This window comes from Citrus clementina, unplaced genomic scaffold (genome assembly GCF_000493195.1).
Source record: "Citrus clementina cultivar Clemenules unplaced genomic scaffold, Citrus_clementina_v1.0 scaffold_4, whole genome shotgun sequence".
Classification (NCBI taxonomy): domain Eukaryota; kingdom Viridiplantae; phylum Streptophyta; class Magnoliopsida; order Sapindales; family Rutaceae; genus Citrus; species Citrus x clementina.
In genome coordinates, this window is record NW_006262274.1 from 21908312 (window position 1) to 21934820 (window position 26509).

Genomic DNA, 26509 nt, shown 5'->3' on the forward strand with positions numbered 1-26509 from the left:
ATCCGTGGAAAAATAGGTGGGTAAGTGTGAAAAAAAAAAAAAATCAATACAATAATGTGAAGAGAAAAAGCATTGTGACCAACCAATGATTTTTCTTTTGTTTTTTAGTCATTGAATTATTTTGTGCTAATTTTCTATTGGTGGCTTTTTATATCATTAGTTTATTTGTCATAATAACTTTCCGAATATGATTTCTCATTTTATTAATTGAGAATTAAATTATAAGATGACAAGATGTAATGTATATTTTGTATTTCAATGCATTAGAATTTTGTGATTTTTTTAATCACAATTTATTAAACTGAGGGATAGAGATATTTAGTCGTGCTTAGGTGCATACATACACATTTTTAGATCGTTTCGATGGAGCTAAAAAAAATATATAAAAACAAAAACTTCAATGTACTAAAAAATAAAAATAATGCATTTTAAGTCTATATATATATATATATCTTTTAATTTTTTAGTTTTGTTTGTATTTTAAAATCGTTTGAACGTCCATACCATTATATACACACTTGCACTCAATCAGTCTCTAATGAATATGTCTTCACTTACAAAATTGAGGCTCCATTAAACAAATTAAACGGGAAAAAGAAAATTATTTTCAATGCATTAGAATTTTTTAAATCTTTTATTGGCATTCTCATTCTAATAAAATGTAGTATCATGGCCTTTTTCACTTGATTGAAAAATATATGATTAACAACTACGATTATTACAAAGTAAAGCCTTAAAAAATATGCTGTTATAAGTGGACTTCTAACTTTTAATCTTGTTATTCTTGTATTCGTTGTCGATATTAACTTCAATAAAATATTATAATTTTTATTTAAAAGTTTTGTTTACTGGCGTCACTTATAAGCACAAACTGATGATTATTATTATTATTATATGTTTTCCGGTAATCATCTATATTGTAATTTATTTAAATACCTGTTCCTCCAATTCTTAGCGGTTGTAAATAAATCACTCTTTTAAGTTTTTATTAATCTCATAGTCGTAGGCGCTAGCCTAGCTTGGAGAGTTGGAGCCTTGGAGGGCAACACTGACTCTACACTGAATTCTACTGACCACTGCCATAAATGGATCTGTTAGCGCGCTGCACGACATTCATAAATTGCAACTGCCTCCGCCTCTCACATTGATCCCCAGTACTCACCGTTTCGCTCCCCGATCTTATGTCATTTCCCAAACGTTTCGTTTCGCTCTCCGTCCCTCCTTCGAGCTCCGGTCGGGTCTCGCATTTCGCTCTACCCGTGCCCGACCCGAGCCTCCTACACCATACGGAACTCCTCCTCTTACTGTATTCAGCCGAAGGATATAAAACATTTAGGTGATCCGTCGTCGTTTTTGATTGTGAATGCTTTTGTGCTTGTAAAATGAATCCTCTGTGCTGCATTGCTCCGGTTTCCATCGATCGGGACCGGGCGAATCCCGTGGTTGCAAAATCGACAGCTCATTGTCAGTTAGGTCATGAAACAGCCGCTGTTAAAACAGTTAAACCGAGTTTGTCGGCTCAGGTCTCCTCCGTCGGTACTGACTGCGATAAGTCGTCAGCTGCTAACGTCGTCGTCGAGTCAGTGACGGAATCTCGTTATAGCGGAAATGGCGGAGGCGTGAGTGCCAGCGTGGCAGGGATTTTGTACAAGTGGGTGAATTACGGTAAAGGATGGAGGTCGAGATGGTTCGTGCTTGAAGATGGAGTGCTGTCGTATTATAAGATTCATGGACCGGATAAGATTTTGATGAGTCCGGCTAGAGATAACAACGTTAGAGTGATCGGTGAAGATTCCATTAGGTTTATGAGAAAGGCTAACTGGAGTAGTCACCGGCTCGGCTTCGCTGCTCGCCAATGTAAGCCTTTTGGTGAAATACACTTGAAGGTTTGTTCCTTTAACTGCATAGATTTTAATTTGTTTGTTGATATGTTTGTCGTCCTTGATGCCATTAGAAAGTAACGTTAGAATCTTAATGGCAGCCAATTTTGTTGACGTACTTGCACTTGCCTCTTTCCGTCAAGTATTCATTGTATAGATGGAGGTTCTTTTTGTTAATTGAATCTTTAAGTTTAGGAGTTAGGACTATGTTTGGATGAAATATTAATGATCGATATCTCTAGTATTTTTCAAATGAATCCACTATTGTTCTACTGATAAATAAAGCATACATTATTAGGAAAATAATGCTGGTCTCTTTGAGTGGTTTCTGAGTTTGAAGTGATATGATGCGCAGGTATCTTCAGTTCGTGCAAGCAAGTCAGACGATAAAAGGCTTACAATATTCACGGGAACAAAGACTCTTCACTTGCGTTGTATATCTAGAGAGGACAGAACTGTGTGGATTGATGCACTGCAGGCTGCCAAAGATCTCTTTCCGAGATTATTGACAAGCACTGATTTTTCACCTTCTGAAGATGTTGTTGTTTCAACCGAGAGGTTACGATTACGATTATTGCAGGAAGGCGTTGGTGATTCAGTAATTAAAGACTGTGAGTCTATTATGCTCTCAGAACACTCTGACCTGCAAAACCAGTTGAACGCTCTTCAACGTAAACATATAATGTTACTGGGGACCTTGAGGCAACTAGAGGTATTTGACATGATTTCATTTTTCAATTCAGTTCTCTATCTCTTGGTAAATTAAACAAAGTCTTGGGAAGGATAATTGAGTGTGTCACCATTTGCATTGGAATTAGTGAGGAGGTTGTTCTGTTTTCTGTTCTTCTTTGTTTTTTGGAAACATTTCACAGATTTAGGTTTTGCCACCAATCACTAGGTTCAGCCTCATCTTTTCGTACATGATATAATCATTAATCCATAGTGACTGGCATTATAAATTCTGAGTTGAATCATCGTGATTGTCTTGTATTATTTAATGGTACAGACGTGTTTGAATGGCAGAATTAATTGGTTGGTTTAAGTTGCTTCAAGGAATTCAGTTACTCAAGTTTCATGCAGCCATTTCTTAGTGCCTCTTGAACTTTTACCATCTTATGATTTTCTGCATTGTTGTTATTCCAGCTCATGTCCTCAATTTCCTTGTGTTTTTCTCCTATGTAATTTTTTTTTTCTTTTGGTGATTTCTCCTCTTAAAATTGTTTTGCAGACAGAAAAAATGGAGCTGGAAGCTACTGTAGTGGATGAGACAAAGGAGCGTGATTCTTATTGCGGACAAGGGAATAGAAGATATAGTGGTTTGTTCTGCTTTTTTAACTTCTTCAATGGAAATAATTTATTTCATCCATTTTTCTTAGAATATAAACTGACCATGTCTATTATACATATGTAGAAGCTTAATATGTGTGAATATGTACTTGTTGAGGGTGAATACAAGAGAGTCAACATAGTTGGAGCTTGGTTGATTTCCTTGAACATTTATTTTATTTTGCATAATAATATTGTTAACCGACCACCGGAAGCTCGTAGAAATCAAATCTGTTATTGTTTAAGAAAATACAACTCATCCGGTAGATATGCTTATAATTTTCCAAATGAAGCATTACAATGAAAAAGGTTACATATTCACATATACTGCCATGCAGTTGGCAAAACTGAAAAAGGGCCATGTGAGCATTCCTTATTATTTAACTCCTAATTTCTTTGCTTATTATGAAACTGTTATTATTATTATTATTATTTTTAACTCCTCAGCGGTATATGTTCGGTCCCTAGTTCCTAATCATTCAAATAGAAACACTTAATGAAATTGCAGGAAGAAAAGTTGTATTTTATTTTTCATTTTAAGCAAAAAGTATTGGGCAGAATTTCTTGTAATGAGTTAAAACTCAGAATTTTTAATTTTTTGCTGATTTCTTAGCTTCTTCATGTCTCAGATTTCTATTCCGTCATGTCTGAGGGCAGTGCAAGTGATTCTGATGCAGAAAATGAAAGTCAAGATGGAGCAGATGTTGAAACAGATGAAGATGATGGAATATTTTTTGACACAAATGATTTTTTGTCTTCGGAGGCTTTAAGAAGCGTCTCTTATCGGAGTAGGGAAGCAATGGGACACGCCTGCATATATGACAAAGAACTTTTATTTTCAGATCGTTTACGAGGGGTTGAAAATGAAATCAGACCAATACAGTATCCATATGTTAAAAGAAGGGATACTCTACCAGAACCAAAGGAGAAAGAGAAACCAGTTGGCTTATGGTCAATTATTAAGGACAATATTGGAAAGGACTTGTCTGGAGTTTGTCTCCCAGTTTACTTTAATGAACCACTGTCTTCACTGCAGAAGTGCTTCGAGGATTTGGAATATTCATACCTGGTCGATCAAGCATCGGCATGGGGAAAGCAGGTCAGGTCCTCTGCTTTGCTTTCTTTTGAGGCAAACCAGTTTTAAACCATGATCTACCAGTTAAATTACAATCCAGGTAGTTCATGTATAGGCTTTATTTCTGATAGATTAATTATCTTATTCGCTTATGTGGATTAGGTCATGACTGCTTTGGCTAACAAATTTAAGCTTTGTTCTTGGTTCACTATATGTATTTGATGTGTTCTTGGTTCAATTATGTATTTTGTATGTAGTTTTGATGATCCCTTTTAACCTTCAACCAGGATTTCATAAATTTATTCATGATAACCTCTTCTATCCACAATTTTTTCTTGTTTGATGGGATCTTAGGGGAGGATCTAAGTAATTTTACTTCCCAATTCTTAACTGCTGCTTGGGATCTCAAAAAGACTTGATACCGCTTTACTCCCCACTGCGAGGAGCCAGCTGATCCTACTGACCGTAGGACTTCTGGTCAATTTGTGATATGTGTAAAAGGGTAGACAAAATATGTGATTACTATTCAGCTTCAGGTGTTCTTGTCCTAGTCTATCAAGGGATTGCTCCTTAACAGTCTGTACCTCTATAAACTTTGGAGCTTCTCTATGAATTATCTACTCCAAGGACATTTAAGTTCCAATTACAAGACATTGCCAAACAGCATGTGGTACCCATAGGGAAAAAGGATAAAAGAGGATTGTTGCAATATGATAAAATATGCTGATTTGTGGGCCTCTTGGTTGATTGAGTGACGGTATTCAGAATGGCTTGATAGTCAGTGGGCTCTGGGTTTTGTTCAAGATAATCTGTTTTCCAAATAAGCCTGTTTAGGACATTTAGTAGATGTGTAGAAGTTGCAAATATCACTTCCTTTTTAGAAACAGAAATGGTTATCAGTGGAAAGTGTTCAAATATTTTTCCTTTTAAGAAGTAGTTTCTATTGGGTTTCGTATATTTAAGCTTAATATTTACTTTCACTAAGAAGTCTACAGACATTCAGAACTTGCTTTATATTGTAAATTGTAAGTGGGTGTTGACATTGTTTTCATTCCATGCTAACAAGGAATGTCTAAGATAAGGAATTTACATGGTGCAGGGGAATGATTTGATGAGAATTTTAAACGTTGCAGCCTTTGCTGTATCTGGCTATGCATCAACTGAAGGTCGGCAGTGCAAACCCTTCAATCCTCTTCTTGGAGAAACCTATGAGGCTGATTATCCAGATAAAGGACTCCGCTTTTTCTCAGAAAAAGTATGTTTCTTTCTTCCAACTGAAAAAGCTTGTTTCTTTCTTCCACTATTAGTAAACTTTTACCTGAAAATACTGGAGAGAGTCAAAATTGAATTCACCTGTTAAATTTTGCCTCATTTTTAACGAAGTACATGACGCTGACATCTAACGCTTTTCTGTTTATCACTTGTTAGCTGACAAGTCACTTTCATTTCAGGTGAGTCATCATCCTATGATTGTTGCTTGTCATTGTGAGGGAAGAGACTGGAAATTTTGGGCTGATTCCAATCTCAAAGGGAAATTTTGGGGTAGATCTATTCAGCTTGATCCTGTTGGTGTCCTAACCCTGCAGTTTGACGATGGCGAGACCTTCCAGTGGAGCAAGGTCACCACTTCCATATACAATATCATACTTGGGAAAATTTATTGTGATCACTATGGCACCATGCGCATTAGGGGCAGTGGCAATTACTCGTGCAAACTCAAGTTCAAGGAGCAGTCTATCATTGACAGAAACCCACATCAGGTAACTTTTGTACTTGAAACAGACATCATTGGGCACTCTTATGTGTTCACTTGACGGACAACAGGCTTTTTCTCAGTGCATGTCTGCTGTTTCTGTTTCTGTTTTTTATTTTTATTTTATTTTTTTAATCTTGACAAAAAAACAAAGGTTTTCTTAGGAACACCAGTTTTACCAATTCCAGGCATTTAATTATCTGCATTTGATTTTATGATCTATCCGGCAGAACCCTCATTCTTTTCATAAGATACTATTTGGAGACTATATATCCTTAAATATGTGAAATACTGTATTACAATGAAAATAACTTCTTGAATATGCACTTAAAACATACATGTATAATTTAACCAATTGATTTCTTTTTTTAAAAATTGAGTTTAGGTTCATGGATTTGTGCAAGATAATAGAACAGGAGAGAAGGTAGCGATGTTGGTGGGTAAGTGGGACGAAGCTATGTACTATGTTCTGGGAGATCCGACGACAAAACCTAAGGGATATGATCCAATGACCGAAGCTGTGTTGCTGTGGGAAAGAGGCAAAACTGTTACCAAGACAAGATACAATCTCACCCCATTTGCGATATCCTTAAATGAGCTGACCCCTGGCTTATTGGATAAATTGCCTCCAACAGACTCAAGGCTAAGGCCAGATCAGAGATACTTAGAAAATGGAGAATATGAATTAGCAAATGCGGAGAAGCTGAGACTAGAACAGTTGCAGAGACAGGTATTCACCTAGAGATCTTCTGTCGTGTTTCTCCTTGGATATACGAGGTCTTATGAATTTAGGGTATAAATTACTAATTCATTTGATTTAGCTTGGGACCAGGTATACAACTTAGGGCCTATTTGGTATTGTCGTTGGACAGCTGTAGCTTTTAAGTTAAAGCACTAAAGTGTTTAGTAAACATTTATTGCTATGGTTTGGAAGCTAAGTTGAATTTATTCCACAATTGTATGATGAAAAATCTATAATATCTTTATTATTTTTATTAAAATTATTATTCAAAGGGTCATATTTACAGTAAATTTATTAATTTTAATTTTATAGCTATAACTTTTTCCCCACTACAGGTCTAGTCTTGCATTTACTGTTAGCAATACACTTGTCAGAGTTTGGGCTGCTGGAATGAACACACTTGACTTAAAAACTCTACAAATGACTATGAAAAGAAGGAACCCTACTCACCCTCTATGATGAAGATAATATTTGGTACAGAGTATTGCGCAACTAATATTGTTGCCTTAATCTAATGTATTTGAATTGAGTTCCATGTTCCTGTAACTTACCTTCGTAAGTCTAGATCAGTTCCTGTTACTTACCTTCGTAAGTCTAGATCGGTTCCAGCACTAGTTTACATAATTCAACATGCCATAACATTGAACTTTCTTCTATTTCTTTTACTAGGTAGAAATAACATCGAGCAACTTTTATTTTCTTTTTAATGCAGGCAAGGCAATTACAGGAAAGTGGATGGCAGCCAAGTTGGTTTTGCAAGGATGAGGATGGTTGTTATCGTTACATGGGTGGCTATTGGGAAGCAAGAGAAAAAGGGGACTGGGGTGACATTGCTGAAATATTTGGTCAGAGCAGTGATTCACCTTCATGTTTAGTAGAAGAATAGGCTGTCCTTTCAACTCAGGTTGTTCTGTAGTTATACTGTTGTCATATTTCCTTTTTCGTTCCCCATTCCGATTGTTGTCTATGCTAATAGTTACTCAAAATATTAGATTAGACTTAGCTTCCGTGATGTTGAAACTGGAGTCTCTTCAAGGTGTAAGGCTAATGCTAGTTTCTTGAAGCTCTAGTAAACCGAGTAACCAACGTTACCATTACAGGAGACCCGGTAGGGATTCTACATGCTCATAACCTGCGGAATTTCATTCTCACTTTCAACTTGCTGATATTTCGAGCTTTTACTAGTCTACTTAAATGCTAATACAGTGAACAGATTAGATATTAACACACTCAATTGAGTTGAGATATCAAGAAATTTAAGTGGCTTTAATGGTAGGTTACGTGTAGACTTGGCATTAGTTAATATGTAATATGTTAGATCATCTCAACTCATCAGACGTCCGAGATAAGGAATGCAATTAAATTGAAAATTGGAAACAAAAATGCTTTCTTTGGACCACATGCTCGGATATACAGATAGAATAAGCTATATCTGATGCAAATTTCAAAACTTGGTTCGTTCCCCATATCAGGATTATTTCCACGCTTTCCTTCCTCGGAACTGTTTGCCCGCTCGTTGCTGTTTTTTCTTTTTCTCTTGTCGAGTTTTAGCAACTTTGGCTCTTTTTGCAGCAAGGGGCATAGCCTTCTTGTGTTCTTTTTGACGATTGCTCAAACCACCCGTCTGATCGCAACATTACAGGATATCAAAATGGTGAATCATGCAAAAGTTTGTGCTTTTGTAATTGGAAAGATTAACAGTAAGGAGGCCATTAAATATGTCAGCAAGCAGTGTCTTAAGGATAATTGATTGAATTAATTCAGCCACTCAATCAATGGTTTAAAAATAATAGACAATAAAGCACTGTAAATACAAGTATACCTTTTTCTGTTTAATAGCAGCTCGAGCCATGTACTTCCCTCTGTCTTCCCTCCCTGCTCTTATTAATGCAAGCCTTTCCTCTTTGCTTAACTTTTGCCGTACATGAGCCTAGAATTTCCATGAACAAGTCAGTCAGTCAAAATGTGTTCGTGGCAGCAAAGAAGAAAAGGAACATGACAAAGGTAAAATTGAAAGGAAAAGATATAAGAATAGAAGAATTTGGAAACTGGGATGAAAATATCTCTTTATCCAATCAATTCAATGAAATCTACTATTTCAAAATGGCCTTAAGCTGATGAAATTTCCATCGAGTATACTAACTACTTATTGCACAGAGTTCATTACATTGTAGTTGAATCTCACTTCAAGCATGCGTAGAGTTCTCAGTTTATATAGGACTATCATATGGTCGAAGCGGTCACACAATCCATCAACCAACTATGCTTCCAAGATATAAGATACCTCTACCTAGTCATTCATTCTACAGTTTCTACCTAGTATCCGAAGCATATAAAATTGATTCCAATTAGCATTGCCCTGCCCTCCAGAAAGCTTGCAGTTTTTGAGCTTATGAAATCCCAGTGACCAACAACAGAGCAAGCTGAAAATATAGCCAATAAAGGCATAGAAAACTTACTTCAAGCTTGACCGGGTCCACACGCTTAATGCTCAGTTGATCAGAACTTGGAACCTTAAACCCTTGCTGAGCCAAAGCAATCTTAGCTTCCTTCTTTGCCTAAAAAAATATTCCAAAGAAGAACCACAGAATAAATGCATAAATTTGTATATCCAACATAAGTTAAGGAAACTGGTATGAACCAGTAGTCCAGTCAGTAAGGTTCAATAAAATACACGTGTACACCATGATTAATTTTTGGAATAAACTTGAGAACAAGTTGGCACACCTTTAGTTCTTTGATCCTCTGGAAATCTTCATTAGAAAGAATGCCATCACTTGAGTCAGAGGACACAAAGCCTATTTTTGCTTCTGCCAATCTCTTCAGAGCTCGAAGACTTGTGTCAGCAGCAATAAGCTGACCATCAAAATCAGAAAACTTCCTCTTTTTTGCCATAGATTCTTTGGTCACTGGACTGCCGTCCCCGGCATCACTTTCACTGTTTTTAGAATCACAACCTTCTTCAAGCTCATCAACATCCTCTGCCTCTAACTCCTCTTCTTCATCGTCATCACCATCGAGATCATCTTCACTGACACCACTATCATCTTCAATACTATTATTAGTATCATTGTCTTCATCTATTGCATTGTCATCTCCACTATCATCATCCTCACTTCCAATAGCATCACCAGAAAACTGGTTTTCTTCATCACCATCAGTGTCAATATTCTCTTTATTATCATTATCATCATCAGAGCCATCAGAGGCAGATTCATTTCCATCACCATCTTGTAGTAACTCAACACCAGGAACATTGCTAGCAACACTGACTTCCCCGAATGCTCTAGGCCTGGCCTTGGGGTCAGTGGGGCGGCCACGATCCTTCTTGACCAGTAAAGAAGGGCACACCTGCAAACAAACAAGTAATTAGTCTACCCAAATAGACCAGGCATATCACTGCAGACATTGCTCCTACACACACTAAAACACAATAGCACAGCAGTAAAAAGTTATTAATACCTCTCTGAACAAAGTTATAAGTGATCGAGCAGCTGCTGAAACTGCCTTCTCATGTGATTTCTTATATAATACAAGATCTTGCAGCAAATCGTCTGTCATCAACTAGAAGCCAAAACAAATAAATAAATAAATAACGTTGGAACATTGTAAACATGCATTCATCTAAAAGTAGTACAGAGAGGCAAGATGGAAATATGAAATGAGTCCAGATATTAATATAAAGAACAAAAAAAAGGAATTGATCAACCATAGCTAAAACAACGCATTTCATGTAAGTTGCGACATTTACATATGAGTTAATCAGATTTTGGGGTGCACCATCCAAAAGGAAACGACCACTATAGGTAGTTAGGTACTTACCAATGGCATGCGCAAGCATATTTCCCTAACAACATTCAGTCCAACAGCAATTGCCTAAAACAAGCAAATGTAAATGATAAGTCAATCTGTCATTCATTGAAAACAAAATATGAAGCAGCTATACCTCTGTACGTGAACGATCGTGTACAAACTGATTAACTATCTGTTTAAATAAAGGTTCAACTGCATCAGGAGGCACCTGGTTTATTGTAAGCAGAATTATAGAAAGTAAGAAAAGAAAATAGAAAAGAACTGTTAAAACTCAATTGGAAGAATAAATAACTAAATAAACAAACAAAAGAGCTTCACATCAAATCCAAAAGAACAACAAACAGAAGCTAATTGTACCATATCATGACAAGCCTGAACTGCTGCTGCAAGCAAATTGGTGATATCACGTTGATGAGGCTGCAAAAGCCAATACAGTCATACCTCTATTGACCAACAGAATTACAACTTCAACGGATAAGTTAGAATTATATACCTGAACGTATTTTTGGAGAAAAGGGTAAAAATTTAATAAAATCAACCGGTGAAGCCCAATTATTCGAGCAATCACTTTCAGTATCATCATTTTGACCTGATGTTCACAAAAAGAGTAAACGTCAAATGGATCAAATAAAAACAAGTTCTGGTGAGAACTGAGAACTGATCAAATAAAAACACAACCAAAAGTTTCCTCTATAACATAATGAAAGCCCAACATCTGTGTCCATTAGGTAAGCCCAACCTTGACTCGCAGCAATGCACAGTGCGGAGAAATTACTGATAAATAAGTATTGTCAGAAAAATTCATTCACTATTACAATGTCTTCAATCTTTGTGCTGACCTAAACTCTGTTTGGGATTGAGGTTGCATATCTGTAGTTTAAAAACTATATTACTAAAGTGTTTGAAGACATTAGTTGTTGTAGCTTGGAAGTTAAGTTGATTTGATTTTACATTGGTATGATGAAAAAATTTATATATCTTTTAAAATTTTATCAAAATTATATTTACTACATTTGTACGATGAAAAATAGGACCCTAATCAACCTCAAATTTTATTGTTCAAATGATTTATCTCAGTTAACATATAAAACCTTCTTCAGTTTCAGAAATTATTTGAACAAAATGGTAGTTGATATAAAGCTTACTTGTTTTCATAGGAAGCACTAATTAATCAAATAAACAATTACCTCTCCCTTTCCAAGGCTTCCCTTAAGCAATTGCACAATGCAAAACCCCCCAATTTAGCTACTCCCAGTGCCAAGACCAAACTTCTTCATGTTTCAGCCATCTAAATGCAACTTACCTTCTCACCACTATCATAATTGCATGCTTAAAAGTGAACCCAAAAAAAAAAGATACAGCAGTGAAAAGACAATGAATATGCAAGACATGTGAGAAGCAGAATACATGGAATATCAAACATTGGTGCCAGATAACCAGTGTCCATATTAGGATCAAATTTAGGGGAAAAACTCACTTATCAACACATCAACAAACTCAAAATTAAAGACAGGCAAAAAAAAAACATAAGAGGCAACAATAAGTAAACATCAATGAATGCTCACCTCAAATCGTTCATTGCAAGTTTGAAGACGAGAAAATAGCTTCTCAGCAAATCCCTGCAGGCAAAATGGAATTGTTTTTTTAAATTACCTTCTATCCATAAACAAAAAAAGGAATCTGACTGGAATATTGTTAATGATTATGATAAATGAAAAGTGTCAGACCTGCGGATCAATTAGATGGTTAAGAGGAGAGTAATAAGTCAAAGAGCTTTTTTCTGAAGACAGGCGTTGCTGCTTTTTCATGCTACGCATGGCACGCTGCAGTTTTGCTTTCTTTTTCTTTTTGCTAGAAGTTGTACCTTTGTGTTGTGCCTGAAATCCGATACAAAATAACAACGTTGAAATTAAACTAATGCAATATTCAAATTTCGCAGCTAGTGTTTCCCACAATTAGTGAATTACAGAAAATATGACACCACTCCTCTCTAAAAGAGTTAGGAACACAACAATAAAACATAATTGTCTTACATGTACCACTGTGGCTTTCAATGTGTCCGCTATTAGATTTTGGACATATTTGCTAAACTGATATTATAATGAGAATATATGACTGATATTCATAATGAGAATATAAGAGTGATTTAAAACATTGTGGGCAACTACTAACCTTATAAACAGCTTCTTTACTGAGGATGACTTGTGGATTGTGAGTGGTCAAGTCATCTTCATCACTAGAAGCATCACTATCATCGTCATCTTCAATCTTCTCATAGTCAAGGAGAAATGAAAGAGCAGCAATCATGATCCTGACAGATTCATATACAAATGATACTTTCTTTAACTCCAACAAGTCGTACACAAATCATCCATGAAAAGTTGAAATAAAATGCATACCTTGATGAAGAATGAAAACATGCTTTACAGATAGCATTTGCTGTTCTCTCATCGAACCACACCTTTCTCCGATGAAGCTCACATAGTGTAGTAAGCGCTCTCCTAGCTCTAGTTTCATCCTCTGCCTAGAGAAAATACAATTATACAAAAATCAGTCCAAACCAAGAAATTAACTTATATTGTACAGCAATACCAGGATCTTTACATGGAACACAGAAACCGACCTGTAGGATTGAGAACATGATGTTCTGAAGTGCTCGATTTTTTGGTTCATTCTTATTCTTCTGATTCATGCGCTTGATACTATGAATAACATGAGAAAATGCCAACTTTCTCAGATTCCGATCACCCAGTGTTTGAAGTTCCATGAATACCGCAAGGGTGGCTTGGATATCAACTATCTAAATGCAAATATTCATGTCAAATTCAAAGCATAAAAAAAAAGTCCTATTTTTAATTCCTATCAAATGAAGTAAAGTTTTGAGGCCACTGGATTAAGTATAGAACTAAAGCTTTGAGTCATCAAAGGACTGTTTATCTTGATCCCATGTGTTTGATAAAGAATTATGGATTTAATTTTCAGGTTCTTCAAAATTTTCCAAACAACAAATTACCAAAATAAAGAAAATAACGAGGAAACTATTAGCTTCAGTGTTCCGTAATATTTTAGAGAATCATCACCATATACCTGTCGGTTTACAAGAAGAATGAGAGCTTGGGTGACGTGGCACCTAAGACCGGACGGCAAGGTTGGTGCAGACGATTTCAAAAACTCGGCGAGCTGACTCGGGAACTCAGCGAGTTGCTTGCGATAAAACGGCATGACATGTGCCAAAAACATGGCTCGGTCACCGAGGTCTTTTGCCACGTTAGGGTCGCTGCCAATGCCGCTAATAGAGCTGAAGTTGAGAGCTGCTTGTTGCTGGAACAAGTCGAGAGCCGCGTTGAATTGCTTGTAAACTAGCGTCAGTTCGGCTTCGTAGCCATCGGGGTCACATTTCATTTTTGATTGGAGTAACGGGAGACTTAGTTTCTCAGAGCTCCGACCGGATGCTGAGAGAGGCTCCGGCGAGAGGGCAGTGATTGCGTGGTGATTGAACATTGGTGGCGTGACTGCGTTGGTGCGGCGGTGCAAGGGCGAATTTTCAGAAAACCCTAGTAAAACCCTATCTCTCTCTCCGCGCCTCACTGCTGTACTATTTCATTTCCGTTTAAACATATTTTTTTTAAATACTAATGATTTTTTATATTAAAATATTAATTCTCCTTTAGAGATTTATTTCCTGTTACTAATAGTATAGAATTATAAAAAGATTGGTATAAATAGTGGTATTTAAAAAAAAAATAAAAAGGTCTCCCGTAATTGTGGTTGGTTGTAACTGTGGAGTAAAATTTAAAAATAAATTGTTTAAAAATTGTTTAAAATAAATTGAAGTACCTCCAAATATAAATAAAGTCATCAGGACAAAAAGGATAATATTCACTTTTTGTCCCTGAGGTTTAGCGTATCTTCACTTTGATAGAAAGCATCGGCTTATCTCCACTTTCCTCCTCATAGTTTGCACACCGTTTCATTTATCGTTAATGGATGAGGGTAAATTCGTAATAACATTTCTAAATTCAAAAAATTAAATTTTAAAAAATAGTTATTATCCGATGCATCTATTGCTACGGAATATATCCAGCAGATTTACGAGTGTTTTTCCGTTTCATCAAATCTATCCATTGCAAAAGCAATTCTCCTTCATCTAACCGAAACAGACACATACACCATCTCTAAATGCTTTGAAGATAAAGAAATCAACCGTAATCCTGCAACTTTAGCGCAGAGGAACGGACGAGGAAAGAACAGATGATAGTCAAGGGTGAGGCGTCGAGTGAGAGTCGCCTGCGGAAGGTTGGTCTTTGAAAAAACTCTTTGCATGTTAGAAATCAGTGATTGGGCATTATTTGGTTATTTAAATATGAAAATGTGTTTATTAATGTATCGAAGAATCCGCTCTGTTGATCTTGTTGTTTATGGATTAAAATGAAAATGGATTTGTTGATGCTTTGATGAAGTTGCTCTGCCGCTGGCGTTGGTTTATTAATTAGAATGAAAATGGGTTTGGATGTGTTGAAAAAGCTGTTGTTTTGTTGATTAAAGTGAGAATGGGTTTGTTGATGGTGTGTCGAAGCAGCTGCTGGCATTGTCATTGTGACTTTATTTATCCAATTGATGAAGTTATGAGCTAATAGTTTTGTTGGATCAAGTTTGGGTTCTTAAATAGTGGAGTTGATATTCCTACAAGTGAATTTATGATCATGAGAATATGAAAACCGAATGGCATATGGAGGTCAGGATTAATCACTATCTTATATGTTTCTAAATAAAGGAGCAAGCAACAATCAATTTGAAAGTTAAGACTTTAGGCATATGTAAGTGCAACTGAATTAATCATCAGTCATTATCTTGTAAGTTAACACTAGCATATTGCTTAATGGTAAGCGAAGCTATTTTATGTGTATTGCTGCCTGTCAAAATGTTTATGCTGTAAGTTATCTCCTTGTAGGACACATTGAATGCTTGTGCTAGTTCTCCATTGCTCTAGCAGTTTAGCTTTAGGAATGTTTGAAGTGAACTTTTGTTTTATGTTTCAGGACTTTGGATTAGACGTGTATAATATTCAATATCTTTATAGCAAAGAAACTGATATATGTTAATGTAGTGTGACCTGGTCTTTATTAGCTTCTTGATCTGCGAGGAAGTTTGACAACCATCTTTGACTATGATTGCCGATATATAAGCTGCTACATATTGTATCTTAGGAATCACAACAATTTATTATTGCAATATGGTGATTTTGAATCCAAAACCTGGTAGTGTCAAGAAAATAGACCCCTGTTTATGTATCTTCATGTTTTGTATGTCTTTAATAGACTATTATAAGTTACTTTTAGTTTTATCAGGTTCTTTTAATTCAGTCATTTCAGCTGAATTTTTTTCAATTGTAGTTTCCTTTAACTGAGCTAATAGTGTTGTTTGGTCAAAGTAAGTTCGGCTTCATAAGCTTCATAGTAGAGTGTAGAATTGGGTACAATTTTGGGTTAGACAAGTCAAAAGTCTTATCAAATAATGGGCTGGTTACTGATTTGGGAATTGTTAATATTTCTTGGTATGATTTTAAACATTAGAAAGCCGAAATCAATTGTAGGTAGTGTTATTTATGCTAATAACGGAAAATCATAAGTACTTAGTTCATTAAACATGATTAAAAAGTTAGGTTCTTTGTTAATGAGTCTCTTTCCTCGAATTCTTGGTGGACTTTTTTTTTCAAATGATATTTTTGGTATCTTTGGATCTTATTCTGCAGAAATTCCGTAAAGTCATGCTACTATTATTATTATTTTGACTGCTAGTGCTAGACTACTAGTATGATGACAATGATGTCTGTAATGGAAGCAATAAGCATGGCAATAACTATAATTGCGACATTGCTAAAAAAGTCTATTTGTCCTTTTATTTTGTTGACTTCATTGTATGTCATATTATTTCATTTAATTATTTTCTCAATTCTTCTAGGTGAAAATTTCGGCTTCAAGGCCAAGCCAGTCATCCAGCAATTCAGTGAAACCAAGACATAGCAGCTCATAAATTGTTGTTGATGATCCAGCCATATGGGTGCTTGCCAGTCCTAGATGATAAAACTTTTCAACGTGGTGCATAAATTGTTGTTGATCTGCTTGGTATATTTTGACCTTTGTGAATCCATGGTTTGATTCCAGTGTCTACAACTTTGAAATTCAATTAAAAGTTGAGCTGTGATTAATTGATGAAAGAGCGTGTATAGCTTGAGAAGCAAATTAAAGAAATGGGAAATGTGTGTGTGTGTTTCATCTATCTATTTATTTATTTTTTACTTGGGAAATGTAACAATTTATAGTCAGCAGAGTAATAGAGTTGTATTTAATTTATTATTATTATTTTTTAATGATTCGGTAATGTCATTATTTTGTCAATGGTGTTTTGTCATTTGGGAAGCATAAGATGGAGGGTTACGAGGGTATTGGTTACACCACATAGCATCAGGAGAGGAAGATAATACTAAATGGCAAGCTGACGCGCAAAGCAGCTCCTCGTATTCTCTTTGATTCTCTGTTCCAAGTTCCCAGCAAGGGCTATGAAAGTGCAAAGATTACCGAATAGTAAAACTAAAACGGCATTTGCAGCCATTATCATGAAAAAGGCGTTCCATTCAGCTTCAGGCCAGCTTTCAAACAGCCCTCAGGTCCATTCTCTTTCTCCCTTTCACCCATAAACTCATAGACATACATGAAACAACATTTTCAGTAAAAGTATAGTCTTTATTTATGATAGACTAAAATTTTTATCTTCTCTGTTATAAATGAAATTAGCTTGTTTGTTTGAAGTCTGTTGTCAAGATCTATTAAGTCTGTAGAGCCTAAGTTTTTCTTATATTGGATTTTATATATAATAAACCTTCAACGTAGTACTAAATTGCCTAAATTTTATAAATGGGTAGCGTATCTCTTACATGCTAACTTTCACTGGATTTTTTCTGAAAGTGATCAATCATCAATGTTTGTCAGGGTATATGCAATGTGAGAATGAGTGGTGAAGAGTTGATGTCTAGATTGCTTGACAGAAAATGGGCATTGACAAGTCCCGATTCTAAAATTCACCAAATCAAGCTTTTTACTACAACAGAAAAGCATGGAGGTGGACCCTTGGGTGGCATTTCCTTTTTAAACAATACTTGTCCGTTTCTTGGTGATGACATGATAATGAGAGATGAAGATCGATGCTTCTATGTTGTGAGGGATGATTTATTGCATCCTCTGGTAAATGGTAATAAAGCGCGAAAGATGGACGCACTGCTTCCTCTTCTAGAAGATCATATAGTGACTGATTTGGTGAGATTTTATTTCTTTTGGATATTGAGTGCATAAACAATGTTAAAAGTAATAGTTTGTTAGCTGGTTTCAGGCACTTCTTTGTTGCCCTCATCGTAAGGCATCCTATTGTTGCCTTTAAGAAACAAGCATGTCTATCTTTGCTTCAGTGCATCTTCATGCATAATACATACCATTGCGCCTGGCAAAGTGCATAGCACACTCCCATTAGTATTGAATGACAGCAGGATTAGCAAATGATAATTGCTTGATAGTAATACTACTCGGCCTCATGGTTATTTTGTTAATGTTTTTAGGGGCAGATGGTTGTCGGCATTTAATCAATTTTTTTTTTGGCCGATCCCTTGTGTGGATTTATGAATGTTAGATGTCAGCCCTGTCTCTGTGTTTCTTTCATTTTAACTATTTGATGGCATTAAATATATGAAATTATTATTGTAAGCAGTGTCTGTTTCAATTTTAGGGGCTCTGAAGACCATATAACATTCAGCTGAGACTTTTTTTAGGTTACATGTGGAGGTTGTCAAAGTGCACATGCAACTGCTGTTGGTATGTAATTTCTTGCAAAGAATGAATTTTCCCTGCTACAGAATTCTTCCCTTGTTTGGTTCAGTCAGTGATAAAGTATCTTGTTTCAAACAACTTATTTGTGTATATTTACAGCTGTTTCATGTGCAGAGAGAGGATTAAAGTCACATTTGCTGTTGCGTGGGGAGCAGCCTCAAATTCTGACTGGCTATAACTTGATTTCCACAATCTACGGAAAGGTCACATACGTGCCAAGAACTCATTATGCCCATAGGATAGAAATGCTGAAGAGCTATGCAAATTTGGTTGCAGGCAATAACGGTGATGTTGTATGGTGTAATGAAATTTTTGAGGCATCCTTAACGGCTCAAAAATCTAGGGCTTCGTGCCTTGGGCAAATGGATGCTCATAAAGGCATTGACAACTGCCAAAAGAAGGTGTTAATTGTCAATGAAGGTGCAGGGGATGCTGTAGCATTATTAGGTAACTCAAGAACCACAAAATTTTATATAGATTGTCATCTTTCAGTTTACTTGTATTTCTGCTACATATATTTTTGAGAAGTCCTTTTGGTTAATGACTAGATGTTAATATTTTGGCAAAAGGAAAGATACTGAATATTGGTAACTCAGATCAGTCCAATGAGGTTTCACATTCTTAAGCTTACTGCATCTTCCTATTCCCATATCTTTCCAGACCTTGACGTTACTCTGAGACTTCATCTTCCAATCTTATAATGCTTGAATGAGTGAAGTAAAGGTTTAATGCCTTAATATTTTGAATGACTCACATCACATAAAGGCCTGATCTTAAGTGTGGTGCAAGTGAGGGTAGATTGCCATTAAATTTGACATCAATGTGATTGATAAGAGTATTCTTTTAAGGAATGTCAATGAGATGCACCAGGAAGTCAGTTCCTTTATGTTAAAGATCTCCCTTAATTTTACTGTTTTAAATATTGATGTTTTCAGTTTGGTGTTTTTTTCTTTTCCTTTTTCCACTTATTTTCCAACTGGTTATTGCTACAATAGCTTGACACAGCTAATTTATTTCAATCAGGTGTCTTTCGTCTGCTGCAGTACTTATCCCAGGATCATTTACTTGGAAGAAAAAGGGCTATAAAATTTGTTGTGGATGCTGGTACTGGGACAACAGCTGTTGGTTTAGGTCTTGGAGCCATATGTTTAGGGTGCGTTCCACTCTTTAATACACTTCTAGTCAAACTGTCTAGGGGTTTTTGAATGATTACATTTTCTTCTTAGATGATTATCCCAGGAATACATTGTCTTTTCACCCTGTAGCAGCTCACTCACCACTGGTACTGCTTTTTCCCAGGCTTCCATGGGAGGTAACTGCAATAGCATTGGTGGATACAATTGATGGGTACAAGCAACAGGAGAAAAACTTGATTTCTGAGTTCAAAAGACTATTTGGGTTTCTTCTTAAGAAAAGCAGCTTAAATGAAGTAGATGGTGAAATTGTGCATTGGGTTGAGCGTTGTCGACCGAGAAAGTGCGTAATTTCTTTGCTTTTGTCATAGCCGATGCTATCAAACTGATACTCATATATTTCAATATCACCAAACCTTTTTTTTTTTCTAAAATTAGTTCTTAAGCTTTGAGAAAGAAATTTTAGATCTACCTTTGCATCCCAATGTATGTTTTGTTCAAAATTATAATCAAGAAATCATTATTATTTTTGCTTTTAATAATTTTAAACTGTTTGATTTGATGCTGTATGTACACAATTTTTTTTCTGAAACTCTACAAGAATAATGAGGGAAAAGTTGGATAGAAACTTCATGTGATAATATTTAAACTTGATCATTATCATTTTTTTTAAATGATATAAACATTTTTAGCACAGGAGATCAATGTAAATATGTAATTGTATGTTTTTCTAGAAAGAAAGTAAAAAATCGTTTTCAGCTCTATTTTTTCAGTTAGTGTATTGAGTTCTCTCACTATTTGTCAATTACCAGATTTGGCAATGTGTTAGAAGGGGAGATAGAGGCATGCCATCGAATTGCCCAGTTAACTGGTATTTTAGTAGATCCTGTGTATACTTTAGCTGCCTGGGAGATGGCAACGCTCCTCAGTGATGAGAAATTGAAACAGGATGCTGATGTGGTGATGCTTCACACTGGAGGCACACTTGGCATGTTTGGACTAGCACAGAGGTACAAATCTTCTTTTCATTCACTCAAAGATGGTGCTTTCCCAAGTAACAGATAATTAGTTTAGTATGTCTGTGTTTGTATATATTTTGGGGAAAGAGAGAGACCCAATGTTTCTACATTGACCTGTAGACCATTCAGTGTCAATATGGGATGTGGGCTACATTCTAAGTTGTGGTCATGGCGAAAATGTTATTTTGACTGTCTCTGGATAACTATGTCCATTTTTCCCCCTGAAAAGGCTCTGTGTTTATTTTGAAGTGGTAAGCTATGCTAACATACTTGTCAATCTATCACCCAGTCAGTAATGATGATTCTTTATTTTCTAGACTTTGACCCTTACCCAGAGCAGGGAACAGTAAAATCACCAAATAGAGCTATTCAATTAATATTAGCAACTTTGTGGGTAATTCAACACTCATAACAGTTTTCATGTAAACCTTTCAAGCAATATAGCCAAACAAGACACCATTCGGTACATTTCCCTGATGCAGATTGGAAAAGCCTAAAACTGGCTGCAATTAGTTAAAAACTCACCGACACTGTTGGAATGTTGTTAGCTTTGTCACGTGCACGTATCACTTCCACCTTCTGTGTAAATAAATCGCACAGATTAGAAGATAGTAATTTCTGCGCTGCCTGACATGGATGGGCCATCTTTCTTTTTGTGCAATAAGATAGAATAAGAGTAAATTGCACCATAAAAGTATTCAACCACTTTGCGTCCATGAGTAGTGTGTTTCATAAGTTGCGGACTATTTATCATACTATTTAATAGTTGAATATCAGCCCACTTAGAACAGACAATGTTGAGTATTTAAAAGTGTGGTATTATGGGATTGTTAACATCTTAGTGTACGTCTCATTAGACAGGATCTAGTTTAACTTTTTGCACCTTTTAAGCTGGAGGACCCAAGCTATACATGGTGGACTTGAAGGCCCCCACAGCCTAACCTGCCCAAAAACTAATAAATAAAAGAGTATCCAAGAAAACCAAGACCGAACCACTCTCGATTCTACATTCAAATGGGCTTCTGTATTTTTTTTTTTTTCATAATCTAGATAAAGATAGAGCTTCCTCCATGGTGAAACTTTCTATGGAACTGTAATCTTGAAATCAGCAAATATAGTTTTCTTTTTGTTGTCTTGATCAAGATGCTTTGCCCTATAATTTAATACTTGAACATTCTTGATCATAGTGTGAATTTGTATTTGGAACGTGATTAAAATAAACATATAATTTCACTCTCAAAGCTTGCCTACGATCTAAGACAAGATGTTGGATGGTTGTGTAGGTCATAACTTGACCTACGGGTGTCCGTTTTGCGTATATAATATATCGTTTCAAATATTGCGACGATATGAATCAAACCCAAAAATCACCTAAGTCATTTTGTCCCGTCGAGCAAGAAATTCTGCTTTTTTCTTGATTATTTTTCGGTTTTAAGTCATTTTTTTAATTATTTTTAAGATTTTTATTTTTTTAGATATCGAATTTAAATGTTATTTGTTTTGTTTTCATTAATTAGATTAAGAGTATTTTGTTATAAATAATATTTTAAATTGATATATTTTGATAAATTCGTGATATGCAAGGTCAGTATAAAAACGACCCAAAATCTTAAATTTTTTTCGTTCAAACTTTTTTAATAAAATTTTCGTTATTCAAAAACCTTATTTCTCGACTCCATCAATCTTTTTACATTTCTGCATCATCAGGACCAAATTAAGAAAATGCTTATAAACCGTTCTTTGAACACATGTTCAAAAACTGGGAATTGATTCGTCGCGGTGACAGGACAAACGCATACCAACGCAAACAGTAGTCCACTAGCGTGGTGGTCTACAGGGCCTTTTTAGGCCGCAACATTCCTGGTAATAAGGGGGAGCAAAGGAGGATGGTCTCGCTCTCATGGACCACTCTGTTTAAGTTAAAAGGCTGTTTCTTGAACACGCCCTTCATAGGCCAATCGAATTATGGTCGTGTTGGACGGCATGTAAATCGTGTCTCTCAATGACAGGATACAAACTGACTGCATTTTTATTATGCTGGTGCAAGTCCTTATCCTAATTGTTAAAAGAAAATTACTGGAAAGGTCGGCTAGTTCAACAAATGGAATGTTTTTGTGTGGGTGGGTGGGGAACTTAATGGAGTAAGATCTCCTTAAAAAAGGGTTAGGTGGGGACTGAGGGGAGAGGGATTACATCCCTTTTACTTACTTTTAATCTCCATAAAAAAGGGTAGGTGTGTGGGACTGTGGCTGTGTCGCAATCGCCTCTACAGAAGAAAGGTGGCGTTTGTGGCCCATGAATTTATGTGGAGGAAATGGGGAACACGGCCATAGAACCTAGGAAGCTACTACTTAAATTATTAGGTCCATCAAACAATGTGAACGAATAAAGTATCAAAGCTTCTATTGCTTACGAATAATAGGGAAAAACTACAAGTATCCGCTCTATCAATCATCCTACCAAATTTTTCATTGTATACTCCTTTAAGTTATGGATCACATTTCTAATATTTAAAATATGTGACAAAAAGTTTGGGGCAAGAATCGAATGTTTGAGACATGGAGTAAGTAATTTGAAAAATGTAATGAAAATTTGGTGTAATGTATAAAAAAAAACCTTCGGAGCAGAGTCGATGATCGATTTTTACTTCATTCAATCACTGTGGGTACTACCAATAAGCCTTTGGTTCAATGAGAGAAGCATTGCACTTACAATGTTAAGTGTAAGGGTTCGAGCTTCCATAAGAATTTTATGGGAGTTAATTTCAGTACTCCTTCAATTATTACCATAATTGAGTGGAGACAGTCACTCCCTTACGAAATATGAGTGGAGTAGGCACTTCTCGAATATTAGAGAGGGTTTAAAATATCTGGGTATGTACTTCAGTGTGTTAATATATGGCGGTGCTCCCAGTTATATATTAGTATGATTGTAAATATTAATTATAATGTCTGATGTAATGTCAGTAATATCCGTGTATAACAGACTTCTAAAAAAAAAAAAAATCACCTGCGGGTACTGCATGCTGATCTCGCTAGCTTGTTTATACAAAATCACATGTAAGGAATAATTTCAGTAGAGTCGATATGAGGCAGCAGCAAGAAGCTTCTGCTTAAATAGTTATTTGATACCTTACATGCGCAGGCTGTGTGATCTGTGCCGTGAGAATGAACGTTTGATGCAATGAAATTAATTATGTCTGAGAAAAATGAAAGCACGGAGGAACAAATAAATGTATACCTTCTTTGTCAATGTTACCATATATTATAAATTTTTGCTTTATGCCCGAGTAAGACTTTTGATGGTAGTATCCAAATAAACATACTTGAATGTTATAATCGTTTGAGAAAGTAGCGTGAATATATTATATGAATTAGCGACAGGAAATTAAGGGAAGTGGGAGGGGGAGACAATGGTGCATGCAAAGTAAAGCAGGATGTGGAATTTGGTTATATTAAAATGAATGAACTTCGATTTTGGCGGAGCATCGGAAATCTCGCGTTGGCCCTGCGTCCTGCCACTAGAATCTCCGGCGCACGTGTGCTTCTGCTTCGCTCTGCTCTCCCAACTCGTTTTGTTTATAATTTTATTATATTAGTTAGTTTGATCCATTTCCTTCCTCTTACTCGTAATAACAGAGCAGCAGCTAGCAAGCAAGCGAAAGCTATTTGTTTGCAGGATTCATTCATTCATTCATCGAAGAGCGGATATTGGGAAAGATTTTGGAGGTTAAATGCGATTGAATTTTGACGGGCCGCATGTCATTTCAATTCTTGCGTTTTTTATCCACATCCAACGCAGCATTTATTTCTTTAATGGAAACACCCATCTGCTCATCTGCTCCTCTACGATCTTTTCAGCTCAGCAATCAGCAGCCTCTATTAATTAATTCATGTCGAATGGATATTTGTCACTAAAATAATGGTCTTAGTTACGACTTACGGTTCATTTCACATGTATATTACATATAGAAGCGTAAATTTATCGACATTAGCTAAAAAAAAAAAGTTGCTTTTCAGTAGTATCCCTTCTTTAAACGAAACCAGTAAGTAAAAAGCACAGCAACCAGTACAGCGCAGGTAACACTGACATTTTAATCAATGGCAAAGGTACAAAAAGAAAAAGGATAGTCGTTTTCCATGGCCATTATGATTCAAGATTATCAGCTCATTTTATCATCTTTTTGATACAATTTTTATTAACACCCAACTCAAAAACACCAGCACATCGTGTGCTTTTATGTCTTTACTCCAGTTGTTTTGCATCTTAACAAACAGAACATTTCCCATTTGTAGATTTTGCACAGTCAATTACCTTAAAATTTTGGCAGATTATACCGACTTGTTTTGTAACACACAGCTACTGTTCTATTAGCATATGATGGAGAAATTAATGTTAACCCCCATTATACCTGGACTAATTTTGGTAATTCAATTTACCAACTTACGTATATTATTAAGATCCCATTTGATTGTTGGGAGACTCAAAAATAATTTTAAAAAGTTTAAAATTAATTTTAATGTTCGATAATTTTTTTTGTTAAAATTACTTTTGACAGCATCACCAACCTTTCAACTACTTTTGAAAAATAAGGGACTAATAATTTTTCGAAATCTGATTTTGATAACAAATTTGTATTTAATGCAATTCCACATATATTTCTTCTTCCTATTTTCCATTCAATCAAAACTTCTCTAATATTGCAAATATCATTCCTGCACGATCACCACTTGGGTTAGTATGTGTTTCATTACGCTATTCTTTAATTTATAAATATTCAATAAAATTTAATGTGAACTTTATCAATATACTTATGTGTGTATGTGTGTTTCTAAAGGACCATCTCATAAATTAAATTTTGATTATAGCAAATTGGTGTTATAGAAGTGGTTTTTGTTTTTCTTCTTCTTCTTCTTTTTTTTTTTTATGAATTGATTTGACATAACAGAATTAATAAAGTAAAATATTATCTTTTAATTATCAATTACTATATATACATAATAAGAATATTAAATATATATGTTGAAGTAAAATTTACTTGATGTTATGTCTTAGTTATTTGTATTCGGATAACAATTTAATAATAAGATTTATTAAATACATATAATTGATTTTAAAATACACATCACTCTTAAAAATAAAATTTATAAAAATACTTAATTAATTTTTTCACAATTATTATTTTCATAATACAATTAATAACATTTTTTTAAAAAAATATATATTATTACCAAATTAGCACTCGGTCCAAAACAACTTGAGCTGTAATAAATTTTGATTTAAAGTTTGTGACACGATCTAGTATCTAGCCTTGTGCTTCAGATATAGAGAAGGGATTACGGTTTCACGTTCCAATTTCAGTTGTTTTTTTCTCAAATATTTCCGACAAGCACCATCACGTTTGCATGAAGCCATGAACCAAGAGAAATAAATTTGATTTTTTTTTTTTTGAGTTATTTATTTTGAATTAATTTTATTAGGCTAGAATAAGTAAATTTAAAAGGCTAATCGTGGAAGTCAAAATATATAAAGCAAAGCTTATGAGTAGTCAAGACAGCAATATGAAAAAGTGGCAGGCACCAGGCAGTTATTATGACTCTCCAGTTTCTGCATAGTAAGCGCCTTTTGTTCTCGTGTGTGCGTTCACCGTGTACGTGCATTCCCCTACACCCGCCCCCATCTTATCATCCCTTCGCTTTTCAAACATCCTCAAAACATTCACCCCATCCGCCACGTGTACGGACCACATCCCCCTCCCAAAGGGGGAAAAATGACAAGGGTACTAAAGTAATTTCACGAAAGTTATTTGATGGCAGGGGACATTTTTAGCAACTTTTGGCATGTAAAATAAAAGAAAACCATTTTGTACATTTTTCACAGAGATTAAAAGC

The 26509-nt window shown here is 35.5% G+C and overlaps 3 protein-coding genes across 5 annotated transcripts; 2 read left to right on the top strand and 1 right to left on the bottom strand.

The window, feature by feature from the left end:
• Nucleotides 1-973: 973 nt before the first annotated feature.
• Nucleotides 974-7927, top strand: LOC18044177 (oxysterol-binding protein-related protein 1D). Its single transcript, XM_006438122.2, has 8 exons — nt 974-1886; nt 2236-2592; nt 3109-3196; nt 3836-4305; nt 5381-5536; nt 5733-6041; nt 6420-6764; nt 7489-7927. The coding sequence occupies exons 1-8, from the start codon at nt 1383-1385 to the stop codon at nt 7660-7662; spliced, it is 2403 nt and encodes an 800-aa protein (XP_006438185.1). The 5' UTR covers nt 974-1382; the 3' UTR covers nt 7663-7927.
• LOC18044114 (protein SDA1 homolog) lies at nt 7693-14216 on the bottom strand. Its single transcript, XM_006438124.2, has 15 exons — nt 13677-14216; nt 13213-13389; nt 12989-13113; nt 12762-12900; nt 12317-12466; nt 12155-12208; nt 11083-11178; nt 10947-11006; nt 10723-10797; nt 10599-10652; nt 10239-10340; nt 9504-10127; nt 9236-9334; nt 8599-8706; nt 7693-8400 (listed from the first exon to the last, which is right to left on the bottom strand). The coding sequence occupies exons 1-15, from the start codon at nt 14088-14090 to the stop codon at nt 8251-8253; spliced, it is 2427 nt and encodes an 808-aa protein (XP_006438187.1). The 5' UTR covers nt 14091-14216; the 3' UTR covers nt 7693-8250.
• A 449-nt stretch (nt 14217-14665) lies between these two features.
• LOC18044115 (D-cysteine desulfhydrase 2, mitochondrial) lies at nt 14666-20934 on the top strand. 3 transcript variants are annotated; one of them, XM_006438127.2, is made up of 9 exons: nt 14666-14885; nt 16551-16714; nt 17010-17256; nt 17579-17902; nt 18409-18451; nt 18566-18913; nt 19490-19619; nt 19766-19942; nt 20412-20934. In XM_006438127.2, exons 3-9 carry the CDS (start codon nt 17149-17151, stop codon nt 20662-20664), a joined length of 1383 nt encoding a protein of 460 aa, XP_006438190.1. In that variant the 5' UTR covers nt 14666-14885; nt 16551-16714; nt 17010-17148; the 3' UTR covers nt 20665-20934. The 3 variants fall into 3 exon arrangements, with proteins under 3 accessions (XP_006438190.1, XP_006438191.1, XP_024042364.1); XM_006438128.2 differs by having other exon boundaries at nt 16551-17256; XM_024186596.1 differs by having other exon boundaries at nt 16551-17256; nt 18581-18913.
• Nucleotides 20935-26509: the final 5575 nt, after the last annotated feature.